The 26,418-nt window shown below is 47.5% G+C and overlaps 1 protein-coding gene across 1 annotated transcript in view; it reads left to right on the top strand.

Moving 5' to 3' along the window:
• The window catches only part of GGT5 (gamma-glutamyltransferase 5), a 37,594-nt gene extending 13,057 nt beyond the window's left edge, over positions 1-24,537 (top strand). Inside the window, exons 2-12 of the mRNA XM_065417863.1 lie at positions 5,530-5,660; positions 8,482-8,574; positions 13,982-14,177; positions 15,026-15,183; positions 16,436-16,582; positions 16,993-17,129; positions 18,132-18,322; positions 19,403-19,500; positions 20,613-20,725; positions 22,398-22,508; positions 22,781-24,537. Coding sequence (XP_065273935.1) covers positions 5,530-5,660; positions 8,482-8,574; positions 13,982-14,177; positions 15,026-15,183; positions 16,436-16,582; positions 16,993-17,129; positions 18,132-18,322; positions 19,403-19,500; positions 20,613-20,725; positions 22,398-22,508; positions 22,781-22,927 — 1,522 coding nt within the window. The 3' untranslated portion in view covers positions 22,928-24,537. The remainder of the gene's footprint in view (positions 1-5,529; positions 5,661-8,481; positions 8,575-13,981; positions 14,178-15,025; positions 15,184-16,435; positions 16,583-16,992; positions 17,130-18,131; positions 18,323-19,402; positions 19,501-20,612; positions 20,726-22,397; positions 22,509-22,780) is intronic.
• Positions 24,538-26,418: the final 1,881 nt, after the last annotated feature.

The following is a 26,418-nucleotide window of genomic DNA, read 5'->3' as shown; positions in this document are numbered from 1 at the left end:
CCCAGTCTAGAGGCAGGGCTTGGAGTCTACGCAATAGAGATCACAGGACTGCCCTTCCGAGGCTGCGTCCACTTTTAAAGATGCAGTAATAGCATAATGGTCTGTAAACGTATGTATAGATGACCACATGGCAGCCCTGCAAATGTCCAGTATGGACACATCACTGAGGAATGCCATCGATATCACTTGCGCTCTTGTGGAGTGAGCCGTATCCGTTGAGGAGGCGTAGCTGAAGTTATCTCATACACAGACTTGATACAGGATGTTACCCATCTAGAGATGGTCTGTACCGAGACCACTTGCCCCTTCATGCAGTCTGCATATGACACAAACAGGTGAGGTGAAGCACGAAACGGTTTAGTCCTGTCTAGATAAAAGACTAGACATCACCTGACATCCAGATTATGGAGGCGCTGTTCTCCTGGGAGGACCTTAGTACCGGATCAGGACGCATGGCCTGTTGAAGCAGGTGTTGCTTGAGGCAAAGGTCCCATGCCCCCTGAGTCTGCTTTTTAAACGATTTACAGATCAAACAGCGCTCTTAAGATGGGCCTCGCTGAGACAAAACATGCACCGTGGTGGGGAGGGGGGGTCGCTGTTGGGGATCACCTCTCCACACAAGGACAGTGTTTAAAGCCTGGTGAGGGCATCGAGGGGGGAACACTATCGACTAATGCTATCTAACTACTAACTAATTACCTATGTACAGTAAACTAGGCTTAGAGTAAATGCAAGGTTGTAAGACTACAATCACAGACAGATCTTCAACTCCAGCCACGGTCGGTAAGAAGGGACTGAGGAGGGTCGGGGCAACACCGCCGCATATAGCCGGGGAGGGGCCGCAGCCCTGAGGTGCAAGGGCTGCCCCTCTATGGGCACTGCTAGGCAAAAGGCTCTCGCACCGGCACGCTGGGTGCGTGCACACCAATGCGGAATACAGGTCTGCATCTACTCGAACAACTTCAGATTACTGAGCCAACAGATACCGTCTGAAGCGGGTTGTGGCGGTGACATGCTTTGGTCTTGGGCAGGGAGTGGAGTTAACAACTTCTTTGCTTGGCGTCCTTGTCTGGCCAGCAGAGGAGTGGTTGAAAACAAACCTCACTGTTGCCGACTGTCATGGTATGAGGTGTTTTTCTTAAAGCCGCAGCTTCTGGAGGCATGTGGTTAGGTGAGAATCTCAGCTTTCATTTGAAAAAATAAGTTTCTAGCCTTCCCAGTTGCAGAGAAAAGCTTGAAAACAGAACCTAAGTGCACCCTAAAGACACTAAAACCAGAAGGGAAATAAATGGCATCCACATGTGTTAGGCATAAAAATCATGAGCGTTGTGACGGGTTGGATCACAGAAACCCCCTTGGGAGCTGCCACCTGATGTACCAAGACTACCCCTGCTTTTGTTTTCCCTGCCAGCTCAGGACTCCAGCACCCTGTCTTGCTGAGCCAGACACTCCCGTCTGCTCCAACACAGATCCAGGGTCTGAATTACTTGCCCCAAAGCTGCAAGTTTACCTGAAAACAGCTCACAGAAGTGTGCTTGTCTTAAGCACTCAGATGCCCAACTCCCAGTGGGGTCTAAACCCAAATAAATCCGTTTTACCCTGCATAAAGCTTATACAGGGTAAACTCATAAATTGTTCGCCCTCTATAACACTGATAGAGAGATATGCACAGTTGTTTGCTCCCCCAGGTATTAATACCTACTCTGAGTTAATTACTAAGTAGAAAGTGATTTTATTAAATACAGAAAGTAGGATTTAAGTGGTCCCAAATAGCAACAGACAGAACAAAGTAAGTCACCAAACAAAATAAAATAAAATGCGCAAATCTATGTCTAATCAAACTGAATACAGATAATCTCACCCTCAGAGATGCTTCAGTAAGCTTTTTCTCAGACTGGACACCTTCCAGGCCTGGGCACAATTCTTTCCCCTGGTACAGCTCTTGTTCCAGCTCAGGTGATAGCTAGGGGATTCTTCATGATGGCTCCTCTCTCCCTCTGTTCTCTTCCACCCCTTTATGTATCTTTTGCATAAGGTGGGAACCCTTTGTCCATCTGGGTCCCGCCTCCCCCCCCCACTGGAAAAGCACCAGGTTAAAGATGGATTCCAGTTCAGGTGACATGATCACATGTCACTGCAAGACTTCATTACCCACTTGCCAGCACACACATATACAGGAAGACTAACAGGTAAACACAGCCATCTGCAGACAATGGTCCTGGTTAATGGGAGTCATCAAGATTCCAAACCACTATTAATGGCCCACACTTTGCATAATTATAATAGGCCCTCAGAGTTATATTTCATATTTCTAGTTTTAGATACAAGAGTGATACATTTATACAAATAGGATGATCACACTCAGTAGATTATAAGCTTTGTAATGATACCTTACAAGAGATCTTTTGCATGAAGCATATTCCAGTTACATTATATTCACTTATCATATTTTTATAAAACTATTCCAGTTACATTATATTCACTTCTTATTATGTTTTTATAAAACCATATAGACTGCACAATGTCACAAGGGTTTTCAATAATATCTTATGATTTTGGGGGCCCTGATTCATGCCTTTTGAACATTTAGGATTGGCAGCACTGAAAATTGGGGTGGTTGAATCTGCCACTAGAAGAGTCACTCGCGGTTAACCCGGAGTTGTAGGAGGGTGCAGTAGTAAGACGGGTAGTTCCTGTTGCTTAGCCTCCATGCAAATCCGTCATCTTAATAATGCTTCACTCCTGTAGCCTGATCTATAGATTATGAATAAAAATTCCCAGTTACTGTATCACTTTGAGGGTTGACAGGTTCTTGTCCCAAGATCAGGCCCAGTATTATTAAAATTATACAGTTGGGAACCCCGATGTGCCCAGGTGCAACACTCACACTACAGGAAATCTTTTATATTTACAAATAACTTATTAATACATTTAGCAAAGTCACACACACTCTAACTCGGTAAGGTAGATAGAGATAATACAGAAAGTACATCTGAACATCCATACTCACACCATCCCTTGCAGAACAACCTGAAATGTTAGCCATTATCTTCCTCATCACCGTCACCTTCTTCATCTTCACCAGTGGCCATCATTCTGGCCCCTCCCAAGAGCTACATCTCTCTCCCTACTGCCCCCAGGCTGGGATGCCACTTTTATAATATGTTATGCTGACATTACCCATGTCTAATGCATATTCAATAGGGGTTTCTCCCCTCTTCCTTATTTGTATTTCCTCCCCTTACCAATGTTAAGGTGTCCTTCTTCTATAGGTTAGTGTATTTATGATTTCACCCCATTATCATATACGTCAATTTGTTGCCAGGGCACTCTTGCGGTCGGATATTCCGTCCAAAACCTTCCAGAAGCCGATGTCAGTTCGTGTTCTGTGGTTGGCTGATGTCATTATGGACAAAATTCCCTCCTACACTCTACTTCCAGTTCCCCAAAACTTATGCGTTACCTAAGTTTATCTATGCCAAAGTTCGTGGGCTTCAAGCCTCATGCTAACTTCTGAAGCCAATGTCTTACAGGATACAAGCCTCTAGATTCCTTGCATTACCGCTGAATATAATAAAACAGAATATAATGCAAAGCAATGAATATAATAGAGGTAAGCTGGCCCACTGAGCTACACTCCTAAAGCTCCTTTCATCTGAGGGGAGCAAGGTACTTTCATAATCATTCAACAGCGACATCATTCGTTGTATAAGGGTTTAAACTCATGCTACAAGAGGGGTGGCTTTGTAGGTAGGGCACTGGACTGGAAATCTAGGTTTTGTTCCTGTCTCTGCTACAAACTCTATGTGTGATCTTGGGCAGGTCCCAGAAGCCCTCTCTGTGCCTCAGTTCCCCTATCTGTATAATGGGAAGAATACTTCCGTGTGTGCCAGGAGTGTTGTGAGGCTAAATTCATTAGTGTTGGGAAGATGGTCAGAGGGCCCCAGACTATGTTATAAATAGAGACATGGAAATGCCTGGCCTGCAGTGAGTGGGGATTTGAGCTTCCTCCAAGCTCAGTGAGATTTGGAACAGATCTGTGGATCCAGCCATTACTTTGGAGTTGCTGGTCACCGCTCCATAGTGAGGATTGAGCTTGAAATGAAGCCTAGATTGGGATCCAGTGCCCTGACTGAGCTCATTCACTCTGGTGTAAGTCTGGAGTAGCTTCACTTAAGCCAGTGGGGTTACACTGCTATTAGTGAGCAAAGACTCAGACCCTGAATTTCCACAGAGTTGGTGTTCAGATCCGGGGCTTGTTTCCCATCCACCTGTAACTCATACTTCTCCCTTCCCCCCACGATATATTTAATAACCAAATGGTGCCTTGTCTAATTGTCGTAGAAGCTGGAAACGTAGTGCGGTTGAACTAGCCACAAATCACTTACATTACTTAAGGTACTTTGTGAAGACTTCAGCTCTGTGTGCTGTGTGCTGTGCTCTCCTGGGGGGGCTTCTGGTTTTCAATAGCTTTCCTCCTCTTTGTATGATCATTTCCTGATCTGCCTTGTTGCTGTGGCTTAAAAAGCTGTAGCAATTTCCGATGATTGTTCGCTATTTTCATTCTTCATCCTTCAGCTCAGCCTGAATAAGTCTTCATGGTCCAGCTGTGTCATTTCCTTGTACAGATTTTAGATCCTCACACAGAATTGCTACCTCTTTTTCCAGGGGTTCTCTCCAGTTTCCTTTCCCACCTACTGTAACTCATTTCCCCCTGTTTTGTGAAATCAACTGTGACGAAGTGGGAATGTTCTTAATGTTTTCTTTGAATACTGTGTGGGTGCCTCAGTTTCCCCTATGCATTTCTTAAGTATCTAGGTGGTGGGATAAGGGTGTGTGATTGTGGCATAGCCTTAGAGGGCCAGTGTGGTGCTGTCTGCACAGAGAATGGCCAACACCCTGTCTCCTGGCAACCGATGGCCTGGGCCCCTCCCCTGCAAAGGTGCCAACTGAAGATGTTGGAGAACAAAGAGATCAGGTGACCTTCTGGCCCAGATGGGGCTCTGGCCTCCCTGCCCCAAGATGGACCTGACTTAGGGATCCTGTTTCTGTATCTACAAGCTCTGTCTTAGACTGTGTTCCTGTCGTCTAATAAACCTTCTGTTTTACTGGCTGGCTGAGAGTCACGTCTGACTGCGGAATTGGGGTGCAGGGCCCTCTGGCTTCCCCAGGAGCCCCGCCTGTGCAGACTTGCTGTGGGAAGCGCACAGTGTGAGAAGGGGATGCTGAATGCTCCGAGGTCAGACCCAGGAAGGTCGAAGCTGTGTACGCTTCTTGCTCTGGAGACAGTCTGCTCACAGAGAGGAGGCTCCCCCAGAGTCCTGACTGGCTTCGTAGGCAGCAGTTCCAGAGCATCGCCCGGTGACTCCGTGACATCACCCCAGTTGCTTCAGTCCACTTAACTATTGACTTCTCTCACCTTGTCACCTGTATATCATTTGCATTACAAGCAGGAAGGATCTTCCATGAGCCTGCTCAGTTCTGTGCTGCCTGGTCTTTCACAATATTTTCTCTTCCTTTCTCATATAGGGACATCCTACAACGGAAAGGTTCAGCTGTGGATGCTGCTATTGCTGCTCTGGTCTGCACTTCAGTTTTGAACCCCCAGAGTATGGGCCTGGGAGGAGGTGTCATCTTTACCATCTATAATGCAACCACAGGTATGGTAAGGGCCTGTCCCTTCTCAGGTAACTCTCCCATAGCATTTGCATCCGCCTCCTTTAGAGTCCATTCACCAGCATGTTCATTCAGTAGCCTTGCAGAAGCCAATGTCCTGGAAGCTCAGGCAAAGGATTTTTCTATGAAAGCCGCACTCCCCGGTTAGAATGGTATTGTATTCCCAGACCTAACTACCCATTACAGTACAGCGATGGCTGTAAACAGACATCCGTTTACTCACAACAGCGTGAGTAGGATATTGCAGTAATTCAAAAAGAAATCTCATGGAGGTGTTAAGGTGAAAAACCCAACCATGCCTGAACATTAGGCAAGCATTAGAGCAAAGCCAGAATGGCCTGAATCCCAGCTAACTGAAGGGCTGATGCTCACCTTATGCTCAGCCAATGCAGGTGAGATCAGAAGGGAGCATTTGCTATGAGAATCTAAGTGTAAATACTCTGGGCCATATTCATCCCTGTTGTGACTGCGCTGAGGGATGAATGTGACTCTCCATGTCTGGTGAGACCTTGGACCTAATGCTTCGTGGCAAGTTTGCAGCCCCTTGTGTCCTTTACAAAAGGCTGCCAGATCAGAACAGTACTTTGTGTGGGTGTTAGGGACTCCACAAAGAGACAGACTGGGGAGACTCAGGCCTTCTAATTTTGCAACTTACTCCCTTTGGCAATCTAGCTATGCTCAAGTCCAGCCACTTTCAGGCCCTGACGTAAGACTTGTCTGTTTGTTTGGCTTTTAGAACTCAAAGTTTTGTTGTGTTCCTGCTTCAGTGTATTAATAGCGTCTTAGTTTAACCCAGCTGACATAGCCTATAGAAATTAGTAATAAGAATAACACTGTAGTTTAAAGCAAACAAACCAGCTACGTAACAAAGTCTGGAAATAGGCAGGACTGACTTACATTAGAAAGCTGTGCTGGCAAAACTTTCCTTTTTCTCAGCACAGCCTGGTGTGTTGTCTCCTACCAACCAAACTCTCCACTTTTGCTGACATAGTTATTCTCCTGTTCAGAACATTGTAACCCTCTGCCAGTGTACTGGCAGTGGCTGCATGGGCACACACATACTGATACTGGTACAGACAGTACTCCAGCTGCAATCCCAAAATGCAACATTCATTTGTGGTTCCAACACCCTCCTAAAGTCTACTGTTTCACCTCACTTTTTTTCCCTTTTCCGGTGGGAGAATCCCATTCGTTGCCACATGAAAGGGACTTAAACGCTTTCTATTGCAGATATGAATTACAGTAATGTGGTCTATTGTTGCATGATAATATAATCTGCACACATGCCCCGCCTCTTAGCCTACCTCAGGTACAATGATTATCAATAGCCAGCCTGTAAGCATGTATATGGTGCTGCATGTCCAAGGTTGTGTTGCTTTCTGGCTTGCACTGGGAAAATGGAGTGTCTTTCCAATAGCGGCAGATGAATATGGAGTATTGGATGGTTTCAGGGACTTGTATGGACAGTATGCAGAGGCAAATAAGAGAGGGCATGGTTGTCACGTTTTGGGGTGCAACCCACACCAGTGCGAGGTCGTGTTACCATTTGTCCTGTAACTCTGAGTGCCTTAAAATGCTCTGCTGCTGTAGCTTCCTGTCTGGGTGCTCCCAGCCAGCATACAAGCATGCACTGAGTATCTGTGTGATAAAAGCCATCCTGGTTCAGCAACTCCAGCAGCCTGCTTGTTACACCACAGCCACTCCCTGGTCTCCAGCAGCCCTGGTTATTATTAGCCAAGCCACCCCTACTCCCGAATTTCCCCCAAACTGTCTGCCCTGAAATGTCCAGCCCTCTCCTGGTACAGTTAGGGAAGTAATACAGTCCATTGCTCCTTTAAAGAGACAGAACCCCAGCAGTCTGTTGCTTTAACTAGAATTCATGATTACGTCAATTCAAACACAGCACTGGGTTGGTTTAGATGGAAAATAAACAAGTTTATTAATGAAAAGAGAGGATTTTAAGTGAGCTCAGGTGTAAGGGATAAAGTCAGAAATGGTTATAAGCAAATAAAAGTGAAAAATGCTTTCCAGGGACTAAGATTTAACCAAACTACAGTCTTGTTTCAAGGTGAGCTTCTTATGCTTCCTCCCAGCAAGACGGCTGACTGACCCCCTTGGTCAGGATCTCCCACAAAGTCCAAGGGGCTCGGTTCCTTTGTCTTTTGAGGTGAAAGATAAGTTGGGGTGCTTTGCCCCCCTCTTTTAGAGTGCAGTGTCCTTTTGAAATGGAGCCTTCTTAAAGTCTAGTGCTCTCCGGTGAGGAAAGGTGCCATGGAGTCTGATGGAGAAGATTCTATGCTGGTTCCAATATGCCAATGAATAGCCACTTGACTGCAGTTTGCAACCATGCCCCTATAGCAAGTGCAGGAGCGATGTAGAGATGAGACTTCCTAGCGAACTGGTTAAGCCAACTGTATGCCTCTTTGCACCGCTGAAGTACCATAAAAGGGCAACAGTTTTTAAGAGCAATAGAGCCAGAATTAACCCATCTGTATATCCTGGATCATGATCTTGCTTTCGGATCAAAGAAAGAGCCAAAGGGACCAGCAGTATGAGATGTACTGTTCTTAAAATTGTTAGGAAGACGTAAGCTCTGCTGCAGGAAGGCTTCATAAACACAACGTGAGAGCTTGGCAGGTTTGGTGATGGACTTCATGGACTCCAAAGTGCATGATCCAGTGGGACTCCAACCCTCACCCGTTTCCACAAAGAAGCATAAACTCCAGCCCTTTGCTTTCTGCTCCACTAACTGTGATAAATGAAATTTACCAGAGATTATTATGTGTTTTCCTTTCTTATTTCCAGGAGAGGTCGTTGTGATTAACGCTCGTGAAACAGCTCCAAAAAATATCAACCAAGACTTGTTAAATCATTGTAATGATTCACCTCTCCAAATAGGTAAGGACAAGAATTGGACTGTTTTCCTTTCAGGCAGCTTGGTGCAGTAAGCCGGGGGGGGGGGGGGGGGGGCACTGCCTGGCATTTGGGGAGAGGATAGAGGACCTCGCTACTTCACTGCATTATGGGAAATCCATTGTCTCTGGAGGGTCACTCTTCTTCATTATTTCCTGCTGTTGCTCTTGAGTACTAAGCTGAACGGAGCTGGGCAAAGCATTTCAACCCCCCTAATTTGTGGGATGAGAAGGGAAAAAGTGTCCTAGGGAGAGGAAGGTAACCTGAACCTCAAGGAAACCTTCTGGGGTTGGTCTGGTGTCAGTCCCCATGACTAGACCCTGCATGTATGCAGTTCTAAGCTTTTTCCTAATATCAGCGTTGGCCCAGAGTTGGGTTATTTTTAATACATCTAGTGAAAGAGCACAGAGGATTTGACTCTTACGCCCACACAAAGTAGTTACTCCTGGGAATAGCCACATGTATTTCAATAGGGCTGCAGGGATGTAACTAATGTGTAAAAACAATAACCGTGTAACCAATTAAAATTCTATCAGTTACACAGTTAAACGTTTAACTGGGGAACTAGCGGTGCAGGGGGTGCTGCAGCATCCCCACGTTTTATGCGGGGCTCTGCTGCCAGCCCCACACCTGGGGATCCCCGCTGCTGGCCCTGCATCTGGGGATCCCGGCTGCTGGCCCCATGGCTGGAGTCCCAGCAGCCAGGACTCCGGGACGGGCGCAGGCAATAACAGAGCCCCAGGTGCGGGGCCAGCAGCCGGGACCCCAGTGGAGTTTGTCACGGAGTCCCCGGGCGATGCTCTGGAACTGCTCCCCACAAAGCCAGTCAGGACTCTGGGGAACCTCCTCTCCCTCGGAGCAGACCGTCTTCAGGGCAAGAAGCTCACACGGCTTCACCTCCTGGGTCTCTCCTGGGAGCATTCAGCATATGCCCCTCCGTGCACTTCCCACAGCGAGTCTGCCCCAGCGGGGTCCTGGGGAAGCCAAAGGGTTCTGCACCCCCCACTTCGCAGTCAGACGTGACTCTCAGCCAGCCAGTAAAACAGAGGTTTATTAGATGACAGGAACATGGTCTAAAACAGAGCTTGTAGGTACAGCGGCGAACGGGATCGGCCGGGTCCATTATGAGGTTCAGAGAGCCAGACACCCACGTCTGCCCTCACTCCTAGTCCCCAGGTAGTTCCAACTCCCAAACCCCCTCCAGCCCCTCCTTCTCTCGGCTTTGTCTCTTTCCTGGGCCAGGAGGTCACCTGATCTCTTTGTTCACCTTTAGCTATTTCCTTGCAGGGGGGAAGGGGCCCTGGCCATTTGTTGCCAGGGAGACAGAGTGTCAGTGATTTATGCGCACTGGCCTTTCCCCACCACCTAGAGACTTAAGAAATGCATAGGGGAAACTGAGGCACCCACACAGTATTCAGAGGAAACATTAAGAACAGTCCCACTTCGTCACCGAGTTTAATTGTTAACAGAAACCGATAAGCATCAAGGTTATCGGTTAACTGGTTAAACTTTTACATCACTATAGGACTGCAGGCTGCAAGCTGTTGTAAAGACCGATAGGGTCAGGCTCCACAGCAAGACTCATTATCTGTCAGTCAAAGCTGACAGCTCTGTACTTCATTGTTCTTGTCCTTGCCTGTGGCTCAATGTGCAGTTCCACAAAAATGACAGCAAAAATGGCATGGGGGTGGGGGGGCATGTTTGTGGCTCAGCGACGCTGTATCAAAGGGGAGCTTGCAAGGAAAGAGATGTTGTCTTTCTGACTGATTTCCCACCAAACTCAGCCAGAGATCCGAAAACAGGATTTTTCCTCTTCTGCATTGTTAACAGGAGCAAAAGTTCTGCAGGCCAAATCAGGCCCCTTGTGGTGGTGCAAACCTCCTTGTTCTCAGATTTAGCTTTCAGTGACATCCATGCAATTCCCTTGCTGTCAGTGGGTTTGCACAGATCTTACTGTGACTGAACTTAGCAAGGAATGGTGTTGATGCACAAGAAGGATTAGAGCAGGGGTAGGCAACCTATGGCAAGCGTGCCGAAGGAGGAACGTGAGCTGATTTTCAGTGGCACTCACACTGCCCGGGTCCTGGCCACCCGTCCTGGGGGCTCTGCATTTTAATTTAATTTTAAATGAAACATCTTAAACATTTTAAAAACCTTATTTACTTTACATACAACAATAGTTTAGTTATATATTATAGACTTATAGAAAGAGACCTTCTAAAAACGTTAAAATGTATTACTGGAACGCGAAACCTTAAATTAGAGTGAATAATGAAGACTCGGCACACCACTGCTGAAAGGTTGCTGACCCCTGGACTAGAGTCCAGCACGCTGTCTCGCAGCTGTGTTGACTCTGCAGTAATAAAAATCATTTTAAAAGATTAGTTTTTGTCCCTAAAGTTGGCAGAGGTGACTGACCACAAACGGGGCAGATCGGCTAAGTAAGGAGGTGCCTTTTATATGTAATCGTCAAAGTAGGACTGCATTTTCCAAGCGCTCGGCACCCAGCAGCTCCCACTGAGAACCATTAAAGTCAATGGGTGCTCAGACCCTCTGAAAAATTAAGCCCTGCGTGTCTTGCCCAAGATCCTTCAGGGCATCTGTGGCAGAGACGGGAATTGACTCCAGGTCTCCTGAGTTCCAGTACAAACCCGTAACCAGGAAATGACCTTTTCTGTCTCACCCCACCCTGCTCCTTAAAGAGAATACAAGTGCTGTTACTACTAACAGCTAATAGAAAAGCAGCTTCTTCAACTGGGGCTGCAGATACTTTTGTTTAGGAAGAGGCCAAGAGATCTACCCTTGCTGCTTTTGCGCAAATGCTTTTCTAGATTCAAGGATCTCAGAACACATTACAGGCACTAGTGACCTAAGCCCCAGGACACTCCAGGGAAGGAGGTAATAGTTGTCCCTCTTTTACAGTCCGAGAAGCTGAGGAACAGAAAGGTTAAAGCCATTATTGTTTCTTAAAGGAACAGAGCTCAGTTGTCCCAACAGAAGATCCAAGAGGCACTGTGCGGGGGAATAGGCTCCTTTTAGAGGGTGCAGTCTCTTATTTACCTATCTAGTTTTTGCATCACCCTTTCCACTAATCATCACAGCTGCTGCTCCATCCCTTCAGGGATCAGGTCAGCATCCAGGCTGTGAATGTGACTGGCCTCTGTACAGGGGTGCATGTGGAGAAGACCCCATACACGCGCCCCAGTTTGAGAAACACTGGCCTGCTGAATAGGGCATAGGGCAGGAAACTGGAGTGTGTGGGGGTGTCTATTCTCAGCTCTGCCACTGATTCACTGTTTAACTTTAGGCAAGTTGTACCCTATAGTGATGGTCTGCTGGGGTGCAAAGAGCAGGAGGGGCCAGAGGTCCTAGGCCCCCTCTTGGCCCCGACCAGAGCTGGAACTTTAGCTTGACCGCCCCGCTGTCAACCCCCAGGGAGAAATGGAGCAGGGGCACCAGGACCCCCAGTGCCAAGGAGGGTGGGAGAATTGGATCCAGGCTTTTGGAGCTTACTGGGGAAGCGGAGCTGCAGGAGGAGGATGTGGTCTGGGGCTCCCAGAAATGCCTGGCCCCTGGTGGAGCTGGTGTTCTTCAGCCTGACAGCCTCAGGGCTGGTTGTGGGGCAGGGAGGTCTCTGGGGCTGAGTGCAGGGGGAGAGAGGTCAGAGCTGGGTGTGGGGCAGCAGGACAGAGGCGTGTGTGTAGGGCTGGGTGCAGAGACAGCGTCTGGGGGGTGAGAGCAGGGAGAGCGTGTGGGGATGAGAGGTTGGGAGTGGGTGCAGAGCAGGGGTGGGAGAGCGCTGGGAAAACGCTGGTTGTGCCCCTGAGAATCTGAGGGGAATTGTTGCCATTTTGGGGTGAATTGGTTGGCCACATGGTGCTGGCTCCCTGACTTGTGTCCGCTGCTCAGTTGCGAGCTAGTCATTGTTTTTCCATGTAAGCAATTGCTGAGCTATCGCTTATGAGACAGGCAGCTGGGGGAGGGTTATCAGTAATGGGCAGGGAGGAGGAGGTGGTCTGTGCTCTCTCTGATGGAATAAGGGGTGTGGGGGTGGCCTTTGCTAACACCAGTGGGATTGAAGGGGGGAATGGCCTGTGCTATCACCAGTGGGATTGAAGCGGGGGGCGGGGAGGAGAGGGGATGGCCTGTGCTAACACCAGTGGGATTGAAGGGAGGGGAATGGCCTGTGCTAACACCAGTGGGATTGAAGGGGGGGCGGGAATGGCCTGTGCTATCGCCAATGGGATTGAAGGGGTGCGTGTGTGATAAATGAAGGGCGGAGGTAGCTCCCTTTTATGGACACCCAGCCAGCCATTAGCTATAAAATCCCTCTTAGTAGCTGTTCTCTAATTGCTCTACCGCTAACGGGTTAAAATGTCTCACTTCGATGCGTAAGGAAAAGGAATGAGTGGGCACCTGGCCAAAAGAGCCAATGGGAAGCTAGAACTTTTTAAAGTTGAAAAACGACTCCCCTTTGGTCTGGCTGTTGTTGTTCTCTCGTGGAGAGGCGGGCAGGGCAGTAGTTATGCTGTAAGAAGGTTGGGGCCAGGTATGAAAAATCCTCAGTATCATACCTAGAAACTACTCATTTGAAACCCCAGATATGTCAGTAGATCAGGAAATGTCTAGGAAGACGCGATTAGGTTTCTCTCTTTTTATTTCTTTATGACTTGTGGACTTCTCAGTGCTAACCCCAGTGCTTTTGTGTTGCTTGTAACCTTTAAGCTGAACCTCAAGAAAACTATTCTTGATGCTTAATCCTTGTGATTGCTCTTTTAAAATCTAGCAATAGCCTGAGTTTCTTTTTTTAAATAAAATTTACCTTTTTTAGAACACCAAAATCCAATGTTGTGCTTAAGAGGTTTGTGCACATTGTTTAATTAGCTGGTGGCAACAGCTAATTTCCTTTGTTTTTCTTTCTCAGCTCTTCCCTGGGGTGGGGTGTGAAAGGTCATTGGGGTACCCCACAGGAAGGAATTCCCAAGTGCGCCTTCCTGGGCTCTCAAAGGGGTTCTGCACTTGGGTGGTGGCAGCATTTACCCATCCAAGGTCAGAGAAAAGCTGTAACCTTGGGAGTTTAATACAAGCCTGGAGTGGCCAGTATTAATTTTTAGAATCCTTGCGGGCCCCCACCTTCTGCACTCGAAGTGCCAGAGTGGGGAATCAGCCTTGACAGGGGGAATGGCCTGTGCTATCACCAGTGGGATTGAAGGGGTGGTGGACCACGCCTTGAAACCATTGGGAATTCCTGGTGCTAGATTCTGCTTCCCTTCCTAGCGTGTCATAGCTGTTAGTGGTGGCCTCCAGATGGATGTGACCTTGAATTATGTGATTTAATATATGGGGGAAGGGGTTACTGCAGTGAGTAATAATATCGTAACTGCTTGTGCAGGGAGCCAGTGGATTGCAGTCCCGGGGGAGCTTCGCGGATATGAAGAAGCCCACAGGCGCTATGGCCGGTTGCCATGGAAATGGCTGTTTGAACCAACCATCGAGCTCCTTACACATGGAATCAGAATGCCAGCAACACTGAGCAAATTTCTCAGTCACCCGCTGTTACAGCACTTTTTGAAAAAGTCATCCTTGTGGTAAGAGAAGTTGTATTTCACCTGGATGTGTGGCATAGGCGCCGACTTCCCCTCTTTCCCGTGGGCGCGCGACCCCCCCCCCGGCCCTGCCCCCACTCCACCCCTTCCAGGAGGCTCCGCCCCTGCCCCACCTCTTCCCACCCCTGCCCTGCCCTGCTCCCATTCCAACCCCTTCACCAAAGTCCCCGCCCCAACTCTGCCTCCCCCGTCCCTATTCCAACTCCTTCCTCAAATCCCCGCACCGGCCCCGCTTCCTCCCCTGAGTGCGCCACGTTCCCACTCCTCTCCCTCCCTCCCGGAACGTGCTATTGCTGCCAAACAGCTGTTTGGCAGCGGCTGGGCAGGAAGTGCTGGGAGGTAGGCAGAGAAGCAGGGATGCGGCGCACTCAGGGGAGGAGGAGGAGGAAGTGGGGCGGGGGGTGAGTGGAGCTTGGCTGCCGTGGGAAATGTGCATCTGCATGTTGAAAATAAGATGGGGGACTGGATGTGTGAAGACTGCCTCTGTTGAAAGACATTGACAGTATTGCAACTGTCCGTTGACAGGGCAGAAACCTGCAGTCTTACTCGTGTGAGCATTCCCATTGGGATTCCTTGAGTAAAGGCTGCAGCTTCAGGCCCAGAGTGAGGAATCTTTGTGTGGGACTTGATATGGAGACATGCTTGTCAAGGGAGCGGTACTGTATGAAGACAGGCCATCCCCCGGTGGTATGGAGTGGAGCTTTGGAGAACAAGGACAAACGGTACACAGAAGAAACAAGCTTTGGCTGGCAAATGGGGACTCTGTTAAGGGAGAGAAATAATCACACGCACGCTATAAACCTGAACTGATGGACATTCTCTCTTAACAGCCAGCAGTTCTGTAAGAATGGTGTGGTCCTAAAACCTGATGCAATCATCTCTTGGCCAGCCCTGTCGAAAACACTGAAGGATGTAGCAGAGAAGGGAGCCAGAGAATTTTATGAGGGCAAGATAGCACAGGATTTGGTGAATGACATAAAGAATGAAAGTAGGTAACAGTTATACTTCATAGATGAAATTTCTGTAAGGTGGGTGCACAACCTGTTGAAAGATCATACTCAAAGAGCGAAGTTATCAGTGGTTCACTGTCAAACTGGGTGGGCATAGCTAGTGGGGTCTCGCAGGGGGTCAATCTTGGCTCCAGTACTATTCAATATTTTCATTAATGACTTGGATAATGGAGTGGAGAGTATGCTTATAAATTTTGGCAATGACATCAAACTGAGGGGTTGCAAGTACTTTGGAGGACAGGATTAGATTTCAAAAGGATCTTGTCAAATTGGAAAATTATTCTGAAATCAACAGGATGAAATTCAATAAAGATAAGTGCAAAGAACTCTGTTTGTGGCTCCGAAAATAGAGGCACTCAAAGTCACTAGTCACCTTTTTTAAAAATCGGCATCATGACAAGTATTGGTGAAAATGCTAGGCCTGATATTTCCTGGTGCAACTCAACTGACTGTGGAATTACACCATGCTGGGATTTGAGCCCTGATGCCTAGGGATTATACACAATAGGGTTTTCAGCTAAGAAAATATGTCTACGTTCAGGAAAGATGTAGCCTTGACTTTAATACAGCTGAGGGTTCATTTATCAAAGGAAGGAAAGAGCAGAACTTGCAGATATTTTACCTCATGAGGAAGCTGACCCTGCCCACATATTTGGCTCCTGATGTGAGATAAGGAGTAAGAGGATGAGTCTCCTGTTTGACTTGGTATAGCCTCCCAACTAGTTGCTGCACTTTATTCATGTCTTGTTGACTCATTGAGTGCAGAAAATACAGTCCTTGAATAATATTTTTCCTTTTTTGTTCCTAGTCTGAGAGCTCCCCTCCTGCTCTTCACTCCGGGTTCACCTTGTCCATCGTTAGGGGAATGACAGCAGTATTGTTCGGTGGGGCAACCAGCAGGTGGAGGTCCAACAGTAGGGCAACTCATGCCATTTCCCTTTCCACTGGGGGCAGACATGACCTGGCTCAGCCCCAGGAGTGGAGCCTGAAACCCAGCTTCTGCTCTGTCATTCAGGGTCACTGTGCAGTTGTTTCACCAGCTGTATCAGTTTTTTGCTGTCCTTGGGTTTGACACACAAAAGAGGAAGGGCAAAAGGTGGGGGGATGCTGGGGCCGGTTGTAATAAGTATTCATCAGGCTTGCAGGGGCTCTGCTTCTCTCTGCCTATGGCAGGTACCCATAGAGCAAGCTATCACTCCAATGGCACGTGCCTCTCGTTTTCTCTTGAAGATGGCAGTCTGACGCTGAGTGACCTCAAGAATTTCCAGGCAAAAGTGAGGACACCTCTGAATATTTCTCTGGGTGGATACACAATGTATTCCCCTCCACCACCTGCTGGGGGTGCTGTTCTTCTCTTCATCCTCAACATACTGAAAGGTAATCTGTGAAATGAAAGGCAGATTTCTGTATCGTGTGCCATCTACATGGGCGGGAAGGGCACTGGCCGTGACAGTGGGTAGAGGGGCAGGATGAGATCAGAAACACCAATGTAATAATACTACTTGGCCCTTATTATCCCCATTATACAGCGAGGGGAACAGAGGCAGAGAGGTTAACTGACTTTCCCAAGGTCACACAGAAAATTGGTTTCAGAGCTGGAATTAGAACTTTGGTGTTCCTGGCTCTCAGCCCATGCTCAGTCTGCGGGATCAAATCTCTCAGATGGGAAGAAATGGATTAAGAATAGGGATGGGACAGAAAGAGTAGATAGGATTAGGACTCATGATATAATGCAGCTGGTTGTCTTCCTTACTTCATTAATCCCTTTGGTTTACCCTGCACCAAAGAGTTTAAATTCACACCAGAGTCCCTGGAGTCGACCAGTGGGAAGATTGAGACCTACCATCGGATTGCAGAGGCCCTGAAGTTTGGCAATGGGCAAAAGCCAAAACTGGATGACCCGGAGTTCTCTGGCATAGAGCAGGTGAGCCGGCACAGCTCCATGAGGCAGCCAGAAATGCCATTGCAGATCTCAGACTGTCCCTGCGGCACAATCAGTGGGGGAAGGGAAGAAATGGAAATCAATTTGCTGTTAATTGTCCATGTATTTTAAAGTCCAGTCAATGTTTCCTTGCTAATAAGATTCTAGTACCCAAACCCCATAAAGTTTCATAGCTCACTGGTCCAGTGCATCTCCATCTCAATGGAACTCTTACTTGTAAGATGAATATGTGCAAACTTGGGCTTCCTGTCCTGACTGTCCATTGGATAGTTGATAGGAAACACTGTCGTGGAGAACAGCTGTTAACCTGGGCCCCCTTCCTCCTCTCCTGCCTTCTCTGTAGCTTTGCTGCAGGGCTGCTGTTTCTGTTTTGAAACCTCTTTGTCATAAACTCATATGCTTTACACTCCCTATGATAAACCTTCCAAACAACCTGCCAAGTCCCCTTAAGGTTCATTAGAATACTGCACTGCAACATTAAGTGTTACTTCTCTCATGCTTACTCGTGCTGAGTAGGAATTTACTCTGTGTAGTCCTGTTGCAATGGGGAAGAAGTAAAATCACTGGGACAACTGGTGGAGGACAGTACTGCTTAGCTTGGCTGAGGGTGGCAGAATTGGGCCCTGTGTTCTCAGACACTCTCAATGTCAGTGTTTTTATTGTTTCATTTCAATGGCTTTGCTCACCTGATCAGTTAAAGCAGGAAAGAGGATCTGGATTACAGGCGTCATCCATTGGTGTTTGCCAGAGTGTTCTCATTTGTTCAGGAGTTGGTTATTAAGCACTGATAGCTCCGCTTAGTGTTGTTTGAGGAGGTGGGTTGTGGGAAACAGTTGGGCAACAAATGCTGACAGTGCTTGAGTGGGGATGTAGATTCTCTGAGTTCCATCACCTTGAGTTAAACCCCATGACCTCCTCCTCAGCCTGCAGCAGCATCCCTGTGCTCTGGCAGGGTCATCTCACTGCCCTTGGCCTTATTCCTAGGGGATTATTGAGGAACTGGTGTCCAACTCCTTTGCTGAACGTGTCAGGAAGCGTATAGATGACAGAGGTGACCATCCAGACAGTTTTTACAATCTGTCACCGCCAAGCAACATAGGCTACGGCACCGCCCACGTCTCCGTCCTCGCTGAAGATGGCAGTGCTGTGTCTGTCACCAGCACTATCAACCAGCCGTAAGTGACCAGAGCCTGGTGATTTGGTCACCCAGAGGGAGTGTGACTGGGACTCTGCTGAGCAGGTTTGTGGGGCTCTTGGAGCGTCCAAGTGTGGGTAGTGCCATCTGAAAGATGGCTGCTGCCCATCTTGTGACTCTCTGGAAATGGCTTCAGTCTCAGGTCTCCCCGTCTCTCCCCCACCTTCACTCTTTCGCAGGTTGCCACTCGGAGGGAGTGGGGGGGAAGGAAGGGGGTTGCTGTGCTGTACTCATAAGGAGGGGACCAGATGGCCTGGGTCTCTACTGAAACTGACACACAATCCTACTGTCCAGTATAACAAACTGGCACAGCCAGTTACCCAGCTCCCAAGCCGGTTATGAACAATACAACAGCCCGTGTTACAGTTTCCCAGAAATAGGCAAGGCAGGGGCAGGGATGTAGCTACTCACAGGACAGCCTTACTCTGAGCTTCCCTCAACCAGTCATCTGAGTTTGATGGTTCCCAGCTGGAGCAGTGAAACTGCCCCCTGCTATCAAGGGACGTAGCCCCAATCCACCTCACTGCCACGCCCACTTGAGAGTCAGGCAGGACAAACAACTTGCTCAGTAGTTTTTGCTACTGAGCCACCTACTGAGAGGTGCTCTAGAAAATGGCAGCCAGCAACTCTTTTACAAGCACCTGGAATCAGCTGGCTTAGGAAGCAGGCGTAGGAAGTAGAAGTGTCTCAGTTTTGTCGCCCGTTCAGTGATGTCTCTGGATTTGGGCATAGTATTTACTCTGATTTCAAAACATAGCCCTACAAAAGGTAAAACTCTCTTGTCTCTTCTTACAGATAGTGGACTCAGCAACCCACACAGCCTGTGGCCACACAACAGTAAATATAAAGGTACCCCAGCCTTAAGGCACTGGCACCTCTGCGCTGAATATGGGCTTAGCAGAGTCTTCTATGGGCTCCTGTATATGGCAGCGCTAGGTTGGCATGGTGCAGCATGGCCAGTGGTAATTCCCAAAGGGTTCTCTGCTGTTCTGTCTGTCGGAGATCTTTGGCATAACAGTCCTGGACTGCCACATCTCACGTGTGCTTTCCCTCCACTCAGGTTTGGCTCAATGGTATATTCTCCAAGCACTGGGATCATTTTAAATAACGAGCTCGCTGACTTCTGCAAGAAGAAGCCAAGAAACAAGATCACTAGCGGTGAGAGCTGTCGCCTCGTATCTAAACAAAAGGCCAGAACGTGCCGTGAGCATCCACAAACCTTTGGATGTGCTCCCAGATCTTGAGCAGCCAGCTCATAGCTCTGAGCCCGAAGTGCACCTTGGGAAATGATCTCCAGCAAGACATTCCAAGGGTCAGAGGTTACTTTTCCTCCCTGATCCTTTTCTGACCAGAACTAGATGTGAGTTTGTTCTGAATTAGTGCAGTACCTGGGTCTGTAAAACTCTTTCATTCATTTTCTGGCCAGGGCATACAAAGCAGAGGCAAAATGCTGAGAAGCTGAACTCAGAAAAGTAACTACAATTCATATAGGGATAAATGCTGCAGTGCTTACTCTCGGCTCCCAGTGACTTCACAATTCTCAGATTGTGGGGAAAATAATAATCCCCACAAGACACACGCATCCACCAAGAATTTAAATAGTTTTATTATAGTGCCAGAGGTGTATTTATAGATGTACAACCCTATAGGTCTAAATAAAGTGCTCGAGCCTGTAGGATTACCAGATAGCAACTGTGATAAAACGGGACGGGGGTGGGGGGTAATAGGCACCTATATAAGAAAAAGTCCCAAAAAACAGGACTGTCCCTTTAAAAACAGGACATCTGGTCACCCTAAGCCTGGGGCTATTGGCACATTGTTTTCTATGTTGGCAGGTAAGTTTCACCCCAAGGAATTCTTCCATGGCTCAGCTATGCCAAAGGTTGACAGAACAGTGACTATAGCCCTACTGCGAATATTGGTGTGCCCAGGTTGTGCCTATCACTGGTGTCTAGTTCCAGCAGTTCCCAAAGAAGTTTGAGGCTGCAGCACACTACAGAACTAAACAGAGCTGTGAGAGCATCTTCATAGTTACAGGCCTCCTCTAGTGCAGGTTGGGCTTCCAAGGAGTTGCCTCTGGCCAAGGGAGATAAAAACAAATCCCCAAGACTTGTATTTCTGGAACAACTGATGGAAAGTTGAATTGCTGAGGGGAACGGGCGAGGTTCAGTGTGGGACAGGGAAGAGCCAAACAGAGATTTGCAATGAATGAAGTTTGTTTTTTTCCCTATGGCCAGATGGGCCAATAACTCATTCTCCATCTTCTCTAGGAGAGAGACCCCCCTCTGCCATGGTTCCTTCCATTCTCGTCTCCAAAGATGATAACTCCAAGCTGGTGATTGGAGGCTCAGGAGGGGACCTGATTATCAGCGCCACTGCCTTGGTGAGTGAGTGACTGCATGGCATGGGAGGGAGCACTAAAGTTACTGCTCTTCATTTAAGTTTCCTCCTACTAAACGCATGAAACGTTCATAAACCTACCTGCAGGGCAGAGGGGGCCGCAGCTCCTTTTGTCGGTGCTGTTAAGACTGTTTGAGGGTGCTGCAGGCCCCCCAGCCTTTGTGACTACACTGGACACTAGCCCAAGTGGGTTTTAACATCCCCATGAACTGGAGTTTCCTTCACTTCATGGCAGCTCTGTCATTGCCCCACAGGGATGGCTTAGACTTTCTTGCTAAAAGCAAGAGATGATGTGTCTACTGGAGGTAGAGAGGATGAAATGGGAGCTTATTAAAACTGTTATCGCTGGTACCATCTCCCAGACCAGATAGGGAATGTTCCTGCCATTCCGCACACTCCGTGTCCTCTTCCACAAACCTGATGCGATTGCTAGTCCTGTCCTTAAAAACTCCTCTCATTAGAGGTTGGGGGGTGGGGAAAATCACTTCCTCTCCATAGAGATTGGGGACAAAGTGTCCCCAGGTTGCTTTCCAGGTAGGGTAAGGGATTTCACAGTCACTCTCTGGCCAGCTCGAGAGGCAAATCTCCCCTTCACTGTTGGAACCATCATCTCCGGATGTTGAGTCGCATTCATTCTCACCCTCCCCCTTTTGCTAGTTCAGGCTTTTGCTGACAGGAAACCGAGGCAGTCACTGTAGGCCAAGGCGTTGACCCAGCCTTGATTGACTGCAATTAGGGATGGGCGAGACCAGCCTTCTAGCCCATCTCCTGTCCCCTAGGGCTTGTTGTTCTAGTGTGTAGTCTGTTTTTAGAGGCGGCTACATGAAAAATGAACCCCTGGCTGCCAGCAACAAAAAGACTCATCCCAGAAGCTTGTTAAAGCTCTAGATATTGTTCTTAACAGTTTCATAACAGCTGGGCTGATGTTCAAATGAGGCAAGGGAGAATCAAGACAGATTCAAACTCTGTCCCGTTCATTTAGACCAGTGAGTGCTGTGGAGTCCTGGGGTGTGGAGGGAACATCTGTGTGTGTTTGTTCCTGTCCCGCCACCTGTTTCAAGGGTAGTATTGGTCTGTTGAAGGAAGCTGTGTCTAGCCCTCCTTGGCCCATGGAGCAACAGGGTGTGGAGAATAAGCTGCTCTCCCTTGGTATAGTGCACAGCATCTTTATGGCCAGTTGTCTAGGTGAGATATGGGCACATAGCAAAAGACTATTGTATCAACCCTATAGGTGTTTTCATGGGGGTCAGGATTGTATTCTGACTTTGTGAGCGAGTTACAGGGTTTCCTGGAGGAACCAACATCACTGAGGGTAATTAATGCAAATCCCTAGGTAGGTAGCAAGTCTGGAGAAGACTCGCCCTGTGGTGGAAACTGCATATACTAGTTTGACCAGGTTCAAGAGGCCTGACGAACTAAAGCTGTCAAAGGTGCCCACCCAGACCTAGGGAGAGCAGTCACTCTCACTTGATCCTAGATATAACTAGTGTAAATCAGTAACGTCTAGAGTTACTTCAGACTTACGCTGCCATACAAGCAGGATATAGCCCAAAGACTTCAAAGGAGTGGCTCTGGGTTTGCACCAGTGTACATGAGAATTTGACCCAGTTTCTCACCCTTCACCTTCATTAACTGCTGAGTTTGTTCCACTGCAGGCAATCATGAACAAACTCTGGTTTGGCTATGACCTGGAGCATGCCATCTTACTGCCAGTTCTCCATGCTTCCACGGACAATGCCATCCAGTTCGAGCCAGGCTTTGATGAGGTGAGCAGTTTCCGTTGGCTCTCCCTGCACTTGTTGCTTGTCCTTTGTGTGGGTTACAAATATAACTGGCAGGCGGATGAGTGCTGCCTTGTCTGTCAGCACACCGAATGCTAGGAGGGTCCCACTTCCAGTTGATGTCCCTTTTATTTGAACCCAGTCTCCGGACCAGCTGCTCAACATGTTTCCGTCCCATGGGAGAATAAGCCCAGATGCAACACACAACAGAGGCCCCGGCGAGACTTACTTCGTTTTTTCTGCTCCTTCCCTTTCAGGCTGTTAAGAAGGGACTGCTGCGCAGAGGACACCATGAACAGAACCGCACCATGTTCCTGAATGTTGTCCAGGGGATTTCAAAGGAAGGAAGATGCATCTTTGCTTATTCTGATGGAAGGAAGGGGGGGAACTCATCTGGGTATTAAGAACAAGTGCTGTAGCAAACATTTTATTCTAGCCAAAAAGACTATGAAATAACTGGGTCCAGAGCACCAGCTATCCTGGAAGCACCCCTGACATCTCCTGTACCAGTCGGACTTCTTGAAGCCACCTAGCAGAGAGTGTGGGTGAGACTCATAGTAACAACTGACTCTCCAATATCTGACAAGCTACCTTCAAGCTGTTACAGGCACTAGTCAGCCAGTCTTGGCTAGAATCATACCCTCCATTTATTATATCTGCCAGCTGGGTCCAGAGGACAAAGGACCAGCACTTGTGTGATATATAGAAATATATTTTGTGAACAGAGCAGCTATTTAGCATATGAAGCCAGAAATCAGGAATTAACCAAGCAGTGGGAATTTGGAAAGGGGAACCAGGCCCAGTGCCAGTGGGAGCTGCCCTCAGGAACCTGAATCTATCTTCCCTAGAGTCTGAAGATCCTCAGATAGGAGTGGGAGTGGTTTCTTTCTGGCTTTGGAAACCCCCCGACGTGTGAATGTGCTTTCTGGCCACACCATTCATGTGAAATAGGAAGCTATGACAGACTTCTTTTTTTGCTCAGGTGTGTTTCAGCACCAACAAGTTGCACAGCACAGCTGCAAGATACAGCTTTGCATGGACGCACAATAAGGGAGTGAGTCTAACAACATTTTGTCTAGCTCTTGCCTGTCCCATGGGTATCATTTGAAATTAGTATTAGCACAAAACTGGTCTATGTACTACAGCATCTGTTGCGGCAGTCAGCTACTATAGGAACGAGGGCCACCTCTGTAGCAGCACTGAAGGTTTCTTAGGCCCTACCTAAGAGGGAGTCGCTACAAATGAGCTGTGCAAAGCATGACTGTGCATTAGTGTGGATAATGTGAATTCTCGTCTCCTTTGGAAGGAACTGATGATATATTGTAATCTTCCAGTCTTACACCTCTCCCCTGGGGGCGGGGAGCCCTAAGCCTTCGCCAAATTTCCTCGCTCATCCTTATCTAGACGTGTTCCATAGGGAAGCTGAAGACAGGCCCCTGGATGAGTTGAAGTGAGGACGCACAAGAGAAGGAAATGAATATTTCTTCAAAACAGGAGTGAAATGGGTTCTGGGAGGACCCTTTAAAATAAGGGTGCAGGTAAGAGTAGTGTAGTCAGGATTTCTATTACATCTTCACAAATACGCAATGAGCCTTTCCTAACTGGAGCTGTTACAGCGCCCACCAACGCACTGAGACACGATGCAGAGAAGTGCTGTGCGTTCTGTGACTAGTTTACGCCTGTGTCCACAGGAAGAATTGTGCTCCACAAAAACGAGTTGCCCCGATTAACTACCGCAAGTGACCTACGTTTTTCGGAGAATTCGAGGAGAGGAGTGTAGGAACATGCCAAAGAACAGTCATAGCTAATACGCCTGTAGCAGGGGAGCAGACTAGTGCTTGTTAAATCACAGATGTGAGCGGCCTAGGGTGTTATCTATGCCTCATCCCTGCCATAAGTATGATTGGGTATGCAGTCACATTGTTTATATTTGTACACTGATATTTTTAAAGGGCTTTAGAAAAATGTATAGGACCAAAGATTCAGCATGCCTCTATAAATTCACCTGCAGTCACTTACGTGTACAGGAACCTTTGTTTGCATACAGGAATTTGTGATTATTATACGCTTTTAAAGCCTTGCGTATAACAGATTTATATTGGCTTTTTGTGCATTAATAGATCCCTATTCTGTTAATCCATCTTATGCAAAAAAGCAAACAGTTACATTCATGTCAGACCTTAGTCTTTTTACTCCAGTCTCATTATCCCCCCACCACTTTTTTTAAACTTGTGCTTAAAATGTCTCCGCAAACCCTTCTGACTGTTATCTTTTGGTCACAAATGGCTGTGTACATGCCTTTTAAAAAAAATCCTGTATCTCATGAAACCAGATTGCTGGATGCCTGCCTTTTCTACCCATAAGCCCCTATCATGTAAATAAAATGCTAGCCACTTAGAACCCTATTAACTTGGAGAAACAAAAGTCAGCCTTTAGGTGCATTTCAATGCTGTTGAAAATGAAACTTGCTACAAAGAGAGCGCTGCTTTCCTTCAGGAATTGTACACCAAGAAACTATCTTTATTGCATCAACCTCCATGAGAAGCTACTGCTGCATCATAGTGGTGTCTCATACAGAAATATGATTGCACTAGAACCACCACAGGATCTTGATGTTTTGTCTGGAAAACAAATGTCTTGGTCTTACTCATTGATTAGTACGTAAAGCATGTGTTTTCCTGAAGCAGGGCTTGCGGTTTAAAGTGCTTGCCTGAACAAGTAGTAAATGTGAGTGTGGCAGAATGGTAGAGGATAAAAGAATGTTGCTGCTTGGCTAGCACTCATTCTATAGTATGTAGAATGAGAGGGGCCCTGCTTTTTCTTTAAGTTCATCTACATACTTGTTACAGTCTGGTGCTTGCAGTAGCTGTTGTGATTGAGTAGTCTTATGACCTGAGCTGCAGGTAGACTGACATCTCAATGGTAGCACTGATTACTACAATTAGTTGCCACTCAAGAATTGTGGGGTAATTACATAGGCCCAAAACAGTCAGTTCAAAAATGGACCCAACTCTTCAAGAGCAGGCCCACTGACTGTACGCTAGCAGAACTATCACGTAGAACCATAAAACACTAGGCAGGTAAACTGAACAGAAGTAGCGCTAGAGCTGTCCTTACTCTTGGCTGGGTGAATGTTACTTAGTGTGTATAAAAATGAGGAACTGGCTGGAAGTAGGCAGGAGCTATTTTTGCTACCATATTACACCTCAACCCTGACCTCAGGATCAATCAGGTCTAGCCCTGGGCTTCTCCAATGGTTGGCTCCCCCACGCTAATTGCTGCCAAGGGCAGGGGTCAGTTTATCTGTACACTGCCACCTTCCATGGACTTTACGTGACACTGTGAGCAGAGGCTATGCTTCTGTTTTCTAATGGTAAATTGTTTTACAAAGTTATATTTTTAATAAACTACTTTTACAAATAGCTTGTAGATGCTGGGAATTTTTAGCCTGCAGCCCTACCTCACCCACCAACTGATCAGTTCTTAGAGAATGGAACCAGCCGCGTAGTTTCCATTGCTCTGCCATCCTGAGTCATTCTGGCATTTCTTCCAATAGCAGCAAGGCGTTCAAGGTGGTTTTGAACAGCCACATGTTCAACTTCACCTCTGAAATAAGGGTGTCTTTGCCTGGACTGTGCTCTCATGGCTTGGTCCCTGGGCCCAGCATTATGCACTGAATTGTGGAGGTCTGAATATTACCGCAATGATTGCGAAATAGCAACAGCCTAACTCTTGCTGAGGAGCTTATGAGGCTCCTTTAATTAGAGTGATATGAGACAACTGGTGTCATTATAAAGATTTGGAGACGCTAAAGCAGTCATTTTAGAATGGTTTGCTCTGGTGCTCTCCAAAATAGTACCCAAGTTCTACTTAATTTCCTCTGCTGGGACTTTCA

The sequence above is a fragment of the Emys orbicularis genome, chromosome 16, assembly GCF_028017835.1.
Source record: "Emys orbicularis isolate rEmyOrb1 chromosome 16, rEmyOrb1.hap1, whole genome shotgun sequence".
NCBI lineage: Eukaryota > Metazoa > Chordata > Testudines > Emydidae > Emys > Emys orbicularis.
This window is presented reverse-complemented; position numbering and strand designations above follow the sequence as displayed.